The following is a 13,562-nucleotide window of genomic DNA, read 5'->3' as shown; positions in this document are numbered from 1 at the left end:
AAATAACCACTTACTGTACTAAAGATCTCTCCATTGCATGACAATGAAATGTCTTAAGCCCAAAATCAACTATACAAATCACAAGAACTTCAAAACTTAAAAGCTTTACCATCACTTCATGTTAAAGAATTGAATTGAATTTAAAATTCTAAGCTTCAGATTTCTGTTTTCAGTTCTACAAAAATTAATTCATTTTTGTCTGAATGCTTTTGATTGAGTGAGACTAAAACCATATTTTGTGCATCAAGCTGTGCTATAATTAAGGCATAAAAATTCTACTAACAGAAATAATGTATTTTTTTCTTCACTTTCTTTAGTGTCTATTGTGAAATTTTGTTTTTTGTTATATGAGAATGTAAAATCAGGTTTTGCATGTGGTAATAATTGAATAACTGATTTACTTCCGTTTTAAGTGTCTCGCCTTGATTTTTGCACCTTTACAATAAAACGAAGACGAGGTTTTTGTGGTAGTCAACAATAGTGACACAACTGCTGTCAGTAGCTGTCAGTGACATTTTCGTCCATATTCTGATGTACATCCAATTAACAAACAAAAATATATGGTGGTTCTACCCATCGATTGTGGGTTGTATTTTGAGATGGCCAATGCAATCAAAAATAAATGCAAGCTTGCAGTCAACTGTTGAAAAGGAACAGCTTTAAGGCTTGAGCTGAGAAGATGACATACATCACCAGAGAGAAGTCTGTCATTTCAGGGTTCATTTATACAACACTGACATACTAAAAACAGAAACCTTCTTCCCTACAGATGAAAAATTATCCCTATTCCCACGGATCCGAAAGTTAAGCCAAACATTTGACAAGCACATGCTCTAACAAAGATTCATGCTAATTCTAACATGTGTTAGGGGAGTTAAAGGAAATCACTGTTAAACTGGCCCTTTGGGTTCCTTCATAGTGCCAGTATTTGGTTAGTACAGGCTAGAACATTCCCACAGAGGCCCGACTGTCACTTCCAAACGTCAGGGGTGAAAATCTCCCGGAGAAGTCTTGTACCCAGGAGGCAATGCTGCCTATCACTGTCTCACACCTGTGCACTGTTATAACTTATCTCTCTACGCCTCTACAGCCTTCTTTTCAGGGACTCCTTCAATTTTTTACTTATCAAGTCACTGCTCATCAACTCTGCCTCGCTCTGACACAGCGAGCGGTCGCCACAGATCCAGACAGCAGACAGAGCATCAGGTAGAGGGGAATTACTAGCCGCTATGGTGTGAGGATGTCAAGGGCACGCTCTGGGACCGCTACAGCAGCACGTCTCAGGTTCTGATGTTAATGTGTTTCTATTTGATGTTGAGTATTTAATGAATGGGTGTTAATAATGGAGGTCTAATGTACTTTACTCACACACGTCATTCCAAACAATGCTTTTCTTTCTTATGTGAAACGCAATAGAGATATTTAGTAGAATATCTAGTTACAACAAAATAAACATTTGCTGTCAAGCTCCATTGACAAAGCACTTTAGTCAATTTAGTCAATCAGGACATTTACAAACTACTAGTTAACATGTAATAAAATTAAATATCTTTTAATGTCTTTGGGCACACAAATTGGGCATTAATACGGTTTAGGGTTAACAAAAGCTCAAGAAATGTTTACATTTTAAACTACAAAATGAAATACTCCAACTAAAAAATGAATGGACACTTCATAAATCATCTAGTTCATGTCTAGCCCAGGCTACAGTGAACTTTTACTTATGGTGATTGTATTTAGGCTTCAAAATCATCAAAAGTTGTGTTCATCGTAATGAAGAACAAATCCTGTAAGAATAATAAGTTTCAAAACATCACTTGGTCGAATATTTTCTGCAATAACTTAAAAGCAAATGGAAAATATTGGGTTTTGAGGGATGATAACGTACATGTTAGCCTAAAAAATATCACTGCAGTACTTAATACCTGTCTTTATATATTAAAAAGGGGTTCCTTTACAAAGAGATCATTATATTTAGTGGTCAGAAAGTTGGACTTATGTAATTAAGTCTTCTGCTGCTCAATTCATCAGCAGCCACGTACTGACGACGAAACCACATGAATCAAGAAATTCATTACATTACATGTTTCACCAGAGTCCAATTTAAGAGGGTTTTAAAAGCATGAAATAGACTTATGTTTTTCCCTGTCTGCTGCTTTTCACGTCACAGCGCATGCATTAGCCTGGAGCAAGAGATCTATTGCTCTGCTAGTGAAGGACTGGAGACCGTTCTCAGGGTGCTATCAGTCAGTCAGATCTGTCAGGATGTCATTTTCCTGTAGCTCAAGTGTGTTCTGTCACACGGCATGTAGGTCATGTACTCCCAGGCCGGCTTGTGCCAGCCGAGCAACTCTCTTTGACGGGAATGGGAATGCTAATGCATACTCTCTCCAGGTATTTTCAACCTCCTTGATCACTCTCTTGTCGAGGTTTAGGTAAGGAGGATGGATGTAAACAGACATGAAAGCGTATAAAAATCTCAGACAATAGATGATCTCTGAAGGATTTGTATGTGGTGGATCAGTTCCCATGCTGAGATACAGGTAAGGTTCGCTCATTTTGCACCGAGCGCTGAAGTCATGGAGTGTGAATATCGGCCAAATTAACAGCTAGTTAAATAGCACGCTCTCTTCAACAAACCTTATCATCCTGCCCAATAACTGGCTCCTGGATATTTTGATTAAATTCATATCGATTTTTGCGTTCCGCTGATCTCTATGTCACAAATAACTCCTGACTCTATTGCAGCATATACTGAAATTGGGGGAGTCAATTAAGAAAGATAATTCAGTTAGAACTGAGAATAAGATTGAAGCATTAAAGTTTGGTAATGTGTTGCTTGAGAGCAGCTCTCACATTGTGAAAAAACTAATCTCTGAAGCTAGCATATAAACGGTCTCCAAATATTGAAAAGCCAAAATATTATCTTAAACTGTAATTAACATGATACTTGTGTTGAGTGGCAAAATGTCTACAAGCATTGTTGTAATTAAATCCTCATATAAAATAACTTATTTAATATTAATATTAAAACAAACCTATTTTATTTGAGCTAGTTTCCAGGGCAGAAACAGGTAAAACGGGTTTACATGTATGCAAGAGGAAAAAACATGTTAGTTTTCTCCGAAAATATATTTTATTTTACCTCATATCTAAATGATTCATAAACGACTCATGCGAAGCAGTTCAAAGAATCACTCTCTGAATCGCATACAGTGCGCATCAGAATTGAAACGCCAATCGCCATGATAGAGAAACAGCACTGGAGACTTGCCAATACATAGAAAAGATTGTATCTATTGTAGCTTGCCAACTTGAGCCGGAGTCTGATGATGAAACGGTTGAACTGGCTGATCACAAGAGACTGATTCACAAGCACGACTGGAACAGGATGTTTCTCAGGGGTAAGTGTCAAGCGTTGACAAGTTTGTGTGATTATGAGATGTGATCAACAGAGTAAGATACACCGTCTTCTCAAAATTATGTTAACCACATATACATTTTTATTTTTTTATTTAAGTTTGTGGGCAGGCAAGTTGGCGACATAACATTATCCAAATGTGTTACTTCGTGATGTAGAGCCAATTCCTGATGACTCGTTTAGGCAATATAGAGCCGATCCTTTTATTTGACAGAAAGTAACTTTATCTATCATGCACTGTCTTTACATACAACTATGCAGATAGTTTATGTTCACATTCAGCTACATAACACACTGCGTGAAAGGTCATAAACGAAAAGGCACTTTAAGAGTGAATTGAAACCACTTGCGCAATAGACTTATTTACTTTTTGTATAAAATACAACCAATCACAGAAAGCATAAGCTTTTCATTGAAATCTATTTTATGAAATGTCTTTATTCATAAACATATTTTTATGATTTTTTTTATATATATATAAACTGTTGATTTCCAGTCTGAAAGAGTGTTTTTGGATGGAGTGGGGTTAAGATAATAAGCAAATGTAATTAATTACATTATCTACTGATGATCTCTGATTAATATCGAAGTGGAATTAATACTATTTTTAAAACAAAAGGCAGGTGACAGTTTGGGACATGATTTTCCTCTCTAGAATTTGAGAATAACATTATCCAACATAAAGATAAGCAACATTACTTTTATCTAAAAGCCTCCACAGTACAGCAATCACAGGGTCAGTCCCTCTGGACCAGCATGAAGTCAAGCGCTTTGTTCAAGGTCACAACAGTGGAAAGATTGGGATCTCAGTAATTACAGTAGCTAGGTAGCGCGTGGGATTCACCTCTGCCTGGAATTGATTTTTATTTTGTATTAACAGCTCTGATTTTTATCCACCAAGTTATCAGGCAATCCACGGAGGTTATTTCATAGGCTGGGGAAGTTAAGGAAATGCAATGAATAAGACAAACCAACACGGTCTGAAGTAGTATATTTATGGATCTTACACATCAATTAAATTCAAAAAAATGTGGAAAAGCAGGAACATGCATCTTTAAGATCCACCAGCTAACAATATGTTACTTCATAAATGTTCACCTTGCGATTCTGGTGTTAAAATAAAACCTATTTCATAATAATAAATGACCACTAGATTGTATAAGATCGCTGAACATTGAATGTTTAACCAGCAATCAGCAAAAGACGGCCTTCAAAAGAAGCTGATTCTGTTAAGTGAAGTTTCTTTAACTGTTCAGCAACAAAATCTCCTTGAACTGCATACTTTTTCTTATGAAAGTACCTAGAGTCGTATGCAATTGCTGGATCAATTTTGTGCGGTTTCAGAAAAGACCTGGATTTTATGATCTATAACTTCATGGAGCAAATAATAGTCTTGAGTTCTGCCCAAGGGTGACCTTTAAAATCTCACATTTTCTGTGTTAAGCAAACGAAATGTGGGACCTTTCACACACACAGCAATGATTGGGGTAAAATATCTAGATGGTTTTGGCTTCAAAATCATTGCTGGTGTGCGGAGACGGTTTCTAATCAAACACACTCGAATACTGCCTATTTAGCAACTGCCAGTTTAACAATTCTCTTATTGTGATCAATTTTACAGTGTTGTGATAAACTGCGATTAAATAAAGTGACGTTTTATGAGCTCTGTAACAGTCAGTGGAAGCTCTTTTTATTATGTAGGTCTTTATGGCATACTTCCGCAGCATGACATCGCTACAGCTGTACAGATATAGACTCCACATAATAAAGAGCTTTGTGTTTTGGGTTTTTCTGTGCGCTGGGTCTCTCTTTCATTTTACGGCATCCCCTCTGGTAATTCCTTTACATTTCTACTGCAGATTAGAGACAAGAAAGAACATTTATTGTTTTAATTGGGCTCACTGCAAGCAGATCTGGGATGGAAGGAAAGCGAAAGACTAAAATAGTATTTTCTTGTTGCATCAAACTGTATTTTGTTGTATTAATCCTTCAGATTGCAGTGCTGTATCTAATACTAATAACAGAGATAGTTCTCCCAAAAATTTAAATTCTGTCATTACTCAGTTGTTGTCTGTTGAACACAAAATGATATATTTTGAAGAATGTGAGTAACCAAGTAGTTTCTGGTCCCCACTGACTTTGTTTGGGGGGAAAAGTACATTTAGGACCAGAAAGTGTTTGGTTACCAACATTCTTCAAAATATCTTCTTTTGTGTTCAGCAGACAAAAACTTAAGATGACAGATAACTAATTTTTGTGTGAACAATCTTTTTAACTTCTTATCTTTCCATCACATTCTTTTAATATCTCTTCTGATCTAATAGAAACGCAGCTGAGATTACTGAAGCATTGCCCCACTGTTGTACCAAGCAGCCATGCTCTCTGTCAGAAAGCCATTGTCAACCACTATAGTAATACTGTTTCTGTTTGGGGTCAATTAAAAAGGCCTTGGGGTCTTTTGGACCTCTAACAGAAGAGTTGAAGCTTCAAAGTTGATGTGCTAGAACTCCAACCACAGAGCAAACTGTGAGGGACAAAACAATGAAAGAGAAAAAAAACTCACACTGCAACACTGCCCTGTGCACATCTCCTCATGGAGCTCAAACAATTGATGAACACAACAGGCAAAAGCCCAGCCTGCTGAAGAACACTCATTTCTCCTCAAAAAACAAGATTAGCAGATCAAGTGAAGCAGGATCCAAGCAGTTTGGAGCTCCAGAGTGTCCTGTAAGCATCACAGCAGCAGCCAGAGCACAAGCCCCATTATCACCCTGCCTTTATTTGTGCCTGAGTGATGTTGCACACTAAGAGCACCGTGAGCTTTTACACTGATTGGTATATTGTAGAAGGACAGAGACAGAGGTTTTCAGCCTACACAGTGAGATCTGTCAATGTCTGATTTGTCCAGTGTCAGCGTCATGTAATAATTAGTGGACAACATCTTTTGGAGGTATGGCTTCAGCCTCAAATAATGGCTTTGGTAAGTCTTTCCATTTAAGAAAAATGATTCAGTCTGGTCTCATTGTTTATGGCAGTGCTGCAGTCGCAGTCCATTCTGACTAAATACAATAGTTTTGGGTAAATTACAGAGCAGAATTTTAAGTCGTCATTCGTTAAAAATTTTATCTTGGCATTTCTGAGTCTAACGCAGCACACTAAACACAGCACATCGCATGTGTGATGATGCTGGCTAGAGCCAATGAGCTTTTTATGCCATTACCATAAAAGCTGTCGTAAAACTTCTTGAGGTGGCAGTTTTTTGAACTTGTAACAAGTACGGCTGGGTATTGAGTACAATTCCATTGTAGAACCCGGGTCCAAAGTAAGAACTGTGCATTCTATAAGACACATGCATTTCAAATTTGCTCATCAATTCCTGTGTGCATGTCTTAATACAACTTTAAAGCACTGAAGCACAAGAAGACGCGAAAAAGAAAAAAAGCTGCCTCTCGTTTAGTTAAAAAAAAAAAATTTTATCTTTCACATCCACTTGTGCTTGAATGGACAAATACACACAAATTGGATCTATGCATTCAGTCTTAAAGGGACAGCAGCTTAATATTCCTTCTGATGTCTGTGCCATTAAAGGGGGGGTGAAATGCTCGTTTTCACTCAATATCCTGTTAATCTTGAGTACCTATAGAGTAGTACTGCATCCTTCATAACTCCAAAAAGTCTTTAGTTTTATTATATTCATAAGAGAAAGATAGTCTGTACCGATTTTTCCCAGCAAAACACGACCGGCTGGAGGCGTGACGTGTGGGCGGAGCTAAAGAATCACTTTCGCGTTGAGAGCATTTGGAAGCTGTGACATTACCGCGAGGAAAAAACCATCATCCCAAACAAACCATGGCTAACAGTCAGATTCAGCATATATTTATGATCCAGAATCAGATCCAGAGGCTGAAATTTAACAAGAGCAGCATCAGCAACGACGTCTCTATGTGGTATGTACTGAAACTTTATATATTAAAGTTCCACTTTATGTCGTCTTTTATTTATTTTTTTTAAGCTGTACATGTGGAAAGTGAAGTTTTATGCCAACATCGCATGTTGTTTACTTGATGTGCTTACGCGCCGACAGCTAAGTTAACAACACAGAGATATTTGAAGCAGTTTTACTCACCGCCTGCGGTTCCAACACACGATCGTGACCCTTTTTGGTTGGGATTGCATCATCCTTAAGAAATAAACGATATGCAAATCCGGCGTCAAACTGGGCCTTGTTTGTAAAACAAGCATCTTCGAAATGCAGGGAACAAACAAAAACACTTGCACAACTCCGTTGATGCTCTGTAAAAATAAACTCCATCCACTGGTCCCTTAATGCTGGTTTTTTTTTTTTGGTAATCTGTGCAGGGTTGTCTTGCCCTGGCAACCAAAAACACACTTCTTTTGTGACTTTTCGCGACGCTCTTGCTCTGATCAGTGAACATCTGTTGTGCTCTCAGTGCTCTGCTATACGGGAGCGTGCGCTCTTCCGGCAGAAGTGCCTCAGGACCCATATAAGGAAATTCAGCTCCATCTAACGTCGCACAGAGCCATACTCGAAAAAAAACTTTCCGAAACTTGTGACAAACTGGAAGGAGTATTTTTGGATCAAAAATACTCCTTCAAACGTACAACTTAATTTTTGAAACTTTGTCCATGTTTAGCATGGGAATCCAACTCTTTAACAGTGTAAAAAACTCAGTATGCATGAAATAGCATTCCCCCCCCCCCCCGATTAAAGGGATACTCCAACCCAAAATGAAAATTTTGCCATTAATCACTTACCCCCATGTCATTCCAAACCTGAAAAAGTTTCATTCGTCTTCGGAACACAATTGAAGATATTTTGGATGAAAACGGGGAGGCTTGTGACTGTCCCATAGACTGCCAAGTAAATTACACTGTCAAGGTCCAGAAAAGTATGAAAAGCATTGTAAGAATAGTCCGTCTGCCATCAGTGGTTCAACTGTAACGTTATGTAGTGACAACAATACTTTTTGTAAACTAAGAAAACAAAAATAACCACATTTTCAGCAATTCGTCTCCTGTTTCTCTCTGCATCACCATAGTGCCATTTTTTTTCCAATGAGCTGAATGCAGGCAGTTTACGTTCTTTTGTGTCAGCTGAACAGAAATCACACTGAACAGAACGAAATGTTATCAATTCTCAATAAGCAGAAGAGTTAACGGTTTAAATTTGTACACATTGGTACATCTAGTGTTCAAATGTAAATATTTTATATTTTAGATGCTGTCAGTATGTCAATATTGTATATTTCAGCATCTATGCAAATGTAAGTAAGAGTATGTGTTGTTGAACCACACATTTTTTAATTAGAAAGGCATACGAATACTCATGAGTTCAAGCTGAATGACTAGATGTGGAGAATTTCACTGGATTTTTACTAAACATTTGTACAGTAGTTAAGAAGCCCCTGAAGAGATTTTAATGGATAGATATTAAACAAGAAAAATGTATGCGTTTCCCCATCTGGGTGTAAGATTTAAAGTATTTTCTCCCTTTTTAATATCTTAAAGTACCTTGTGATGTAAGCACTTTTCAGCCAGTGCTCCAAGCCAAATACACCAGTACATGAAGCTTCCCTCTGCAGCCAAGACAGGTGCAAATTATCTAATACACTCAAAAGAACTCCATAATATATCATTAGGTATGCCAACAATTCAGCATCAAACATGACAACAAACAAATGAGAGAAATACAATTAAATTGGAAACAGCACAGCTGCTACATGCAAATGTCATTTTAACCATCTAATGTATTCCAGTCCATATCATTAACTCCAGCATTTTAGCAGAACCTCTCATTTGACACGGATGTCTGTGAAACTGTCTCAGCGTGTGACATACCTGACTGAGTGTAATGCGATGCGGCATCTATTTCTGCTTGAGAGAACACACCTGTCAGAGAAACATTTTCTCCTATTGAGCAGGTGGATCATAACAATCCAAACACAAACCTAACACACAAGCAGAGGAGATCTGTTGTGACCTGAGGGAATGATCAGCTAGTCCACATCAAGCTGCATCTCAGACTGAAGCCAAAATCTCCACAAAATTAATCTACATTGACATCAAAGAGAGAGAAAAAAGAACACAAAACTCTGAACCATATTATAGGCCATTTCGGATAGCACATAAATTGAGGGCATGGTAGATAATTAGTTAGGTCAGGTCTTGCATAAATTGCTTGACAAGCACCTGATTTGGCGATTACACCAAGCCTGCCATCTTTGAAAATTTTGTCTTGTGTCATTTTGTTAAATAGATTTCATTTTCATTGTCAAGGATAAGCAAAAATATATAATAATCTAAAAACATGAATACATTTTTGGATTTAGCTATGCCTTCATACAAGGATAACAGGGATGACAGTAACAGGGATATGAATTCTACAGCTCATTGAATCATTATTAGCCTTGTGCTCAAGGTCATAACACTAGAAGATGTGTTTATTCTAAAAAACAATGACATACATTTTACTAAGCCATTTTTTACTAGAGGCTTATTACTAACAGGCAAAATATAAAACAAAGTGATTAAAAAAAAAAAGAGAATATTGTCCTTGAAGAATTCACATTTATCCACTAAATATAACCTATTCCAGATCATTACATTTTCAACGTTTTTTTTTTATAATGCAACTATTTTGTTATAACAATGCAACTAAATGCAATGCAACTAAAACGTTATAAATAAAACACTGAAAAATGTATATATTTATATTACATGCATCTAAAAAGTGATAATGTTTCGTCGATGCAACAGTCCAGTAGAAATCTTAGTAATCTTAATGGAAAGTGTTAGAGCAGCGAACTGTTGCTATGGTTATAGTGATTTCTGCTTTGCGTCGTACAATTTGCGCATTCGGCAAAACTTTTTTGTTATTTAAACGTTGTTTGAAAACAACTTTGAAATTCATGTTCAATGTTAAAAACATACATACGGCCCCACAAAGTGCTTTGGCCACCATAAGGATGGGAATATTTTGGAGAGGGGGTGTATTTAATAAACCTTCGCTTCCAAACAGCCCTAAACTCACACCGGTTCCTGTGCGTTCCCAGTCAACAGATGCGCGAAAGTCGCATTTGAGCATAAAACGCGTCACAGACGTAAGCTGCAAGCGTTAAAAAGTCAACAAATCAACACCAGGTTAAAATCAGGAGCAGGTCTGCTGCTTAAATGAAACGCGTTACCTGAGTTTTGAGGGGCTCTCCGTGCTCAATGATGCTTATAAAAGGAATTTCCAAAAAAGAGGACATAAATTCCATTTGCACTATTTCCTCCTGCGTCTGAGGGAAGGCGAGCACAGCCGAGACCCCCTGGACCACTATATCCTGACACACACACCTGAAGAGTGACTCGGGGTCTCCGCTCGGGGCTTCCCGAGACACCACGTCCAGGCTCAAGTTGTACGGAAGAAAGTTGTTGCCGCTGTCGGCGAGACCGCTGAGGGCGCGGTGGAGAGCCGCGCGCACCCGGACCGACTGGCGGGGAGGCAGGAGGGCACCCAGGCGCACGGTGTGTCCTATCCGCGCTAGGATGTGGCAGGGCTGCGGGTGAGAATGAGCGGGCCGGACGAGCAGGGTATGGAGAAGGAATATTTGCGATCCCAAATAAAAGTATGCCAAGAATGTGTAGAAGATGAAATTCATCCTGCTTCACTCTCAACGGTGGTGATGAGGCATTGTCAGAAGATAGCATTGCTCGCCTTGTTGTCTGCGCTTTTCTTTAACGTCCTTTGTTTTGTTTTATTTGTTTTAATTTATTTTAGTGCAGGGTAGTGTATGAGGAGTGATCTATGGAGTTACTGTGTGAATGTGATCCTCTGCTCAGGAGAGGAGGGGGTTTCTCGAGAGGCGGGGATGTCATTGCGTTCACACCCAGAGAAGCGCTGGAGAGGAGTAATGCAATCATTAAGAGAACAGCGCGAGAGAGAACGACTTGAGCGGAAATACAGAAACTCTCTTATTAAAACCTCTCTTTAACCAAAGACGTATTATTATTATAATTTTTTTTTTTTTTTTTTACTGTTCAGTCGTCATGTTGTTCGGGGTTTCAGATAGGAAGTCTCATATATGTAGCTGATTATAAACAAGATTCCAACTTAATTCAGGATCTTATGCTGAAGTCCTCCATACAGACATTTACTGGATGCAGCAGGTACACGCACACTTCGAAATTTCCATGCCTTTCCTTAAAGGAACAGTACGTCCAAAAAAATGAAAAGTTTCGTCATCATTGTCTTCTCCTCTGCTACAGCACTAAAATGTCAGTTTTTAAGGAAACTCGGTCTTTACAGTTTTTTTTCAGGAGTTTTGTAGATTATTCTTTTAAAAATAAAGGTTCTAAATGGGGTTTAAAAAAAAAAAACACACATTTGGTTTCAGTGAGCAGATACAAGAACATTCGATTTGTTTTCCTGTTTTTTTTTTTGTTTTGTTTTTTTTTTGAATATTTTTTTTTTTTTTTTTTTTTTTTGTGGAATGGAAATGGTTCCATGGATGCTGAAGGCCCTTCATTGACATACTGTTATATATATAACATAAATGTATAAATGTTGTTGTGAGCTGTATGAAGATTATTCAAAATATTATTGGAAAATAACTGATACAAAGTAGTTTTACACAAACATTACAACATTTAATGGAGAATATCATATAATCAAGTCTGTAATTATAGAATAAACAAGCTGACTGAGGGATGAAAACATTTAAATTAACAAAGAAAAACAACGAGAGAGAGTTAACAGAAGGCAGGGCATGGTAAGTGGGTCACTGTTTTGGACCCGGGTATTAGGGATTCGATACGGGCCAGTCATGCGTTAAAATGGAATCTGATGAAGGTGGACTGAAGCCTCGGCCAATCACACACCCTGTTATACGCTATAAAGAACTAGAGTAGCATGGAATGTGTAGCTAATGTAGAATTTCCCTTAATTACTAATATTAAGCACTAAAAGCTGAATAGAAATAGTCACTGTTCGTGTTTGTCTGCTTGATTTTCCTTAAGTGTAGTGAATGAAATGTCAGTAAAAAGTAAAAAAAAAAATCTTTGGATTTAAAGTGAATAAAAAAAAGAGAGCCAGCAAATATGCTCAATTGTTTGAAATTGGACCCTTCTCATATTTTTGTGTGCTAAGTACACAATAGCGGGGTTTGCCTCAACAGCAAAAGGCAAAAAATACACTATCAATATTCTACCACTTTCCCCTAAAAAAAGTAATCATTATGCAACACGGATTACCTTAGTCAGAGGAAAGAAAGGTGCAAGTTTAATGTCACTCCCTATCAGCTGTATTTCAAAGTGTATGTAAAGCTATAGGCTATAAAGCTATAGGCCACAATTAGCATATTTCATTTAGCATAATGGTGATTCATTCAGTCAGCAAATGAAATATAACAAAACAAAACAAATCATATTACACTCAGCCTCATAACTGAAGATATATCATTCATAATAATACACTTTTATAAGATATGGAATTATATAACTAGGCCTACTTGAAAAATTAAGTTCAATTCTAAATTAAATGTATATAATTAATTTATAAATGCATGTAAATAAATGTAAACTGAAATGTATTTAAATTATATAATATTAATTATACAGATATCATAATATATATATATATATATATATATATATATATATATATATATATATATATATATATATATATATATATATATAGCTATATATATATATATATATATATATAATGTGTTTGTTTGAATAAAAATTAAAAATTTTTACATAATATTAATTTATAAACATCATACGCACTTGAATCTCCACATCACCGGCGCAGCTGCTTTGTATCCACAAGCAGTGGCATAGCCACAGGTGTGCCAGGGTGTGCCTGTGCCACCCACAGTGGCAGCTGGCACACCTAAAAATAGATGCAGAATTATTTTTTTATAGTCTCAATAAAAAATGTTTACTAAACTTGGGCTATTGTTGTTTACTTAGAATATATATATTTTTTTTTGTTCGCGACTTGGTTGATTCAGATCGGCACTTCGGAGCCTGTTCGCGACTCGGTTTATTCAGATCGGCACTTCGGAGCCTGTTCACGACTCGGTTGATTCAGATCGGCACTTCGGAGCATGTTCGCGACTCGGTTGATTCA

At 37.2% G+C, this 13,562-nt stretch overlaps 1 protein-coding gene across 1 annotated transcript in view; it reads right to left on the bottom strand.

Annotated features, from left to right (window-relative positions):
* Positions 1–11,391, bottom strand: part of grin3bb (glutamate receptor, ionotropic, N-methyl-D-aspartate 3Bb) — a 71,259-nt gene extending 59,868 nt beyond the window's left edge. The window contains exon 1 of the mRNA XM_026274762.1: positions 10,627–11,391. Coding sequence (XP_026130547.1) covers positions 10,627–11,085 — 459 coding nt within the window. The 5' untranslated portion in view covers positions 11,086–11,391. The remainder of the gene's footprint in view (positions 1–10,626) is intronic.
* Positions 11,392–13,562: the final 2,171 nt, after the last annotated feature.

This window comes from Carassius auratus, chromosome 11 (assembly GCF_003368295.1).
Source record: "Carassius auratus strain Wakin chromosome 11, ASM336829v1, whole genome shotgun sequence".
NCBI classification, from domain to species: domain Eukaryota; kingdom Metazoa; phylum Chordata; class Actinopteri; order Cypriniformes; family Cyprinidae; genus Carassius; species Carassius auratus.
This window is presented reverse-complemented; position numbering and strand designations above follow the sequence as displayed.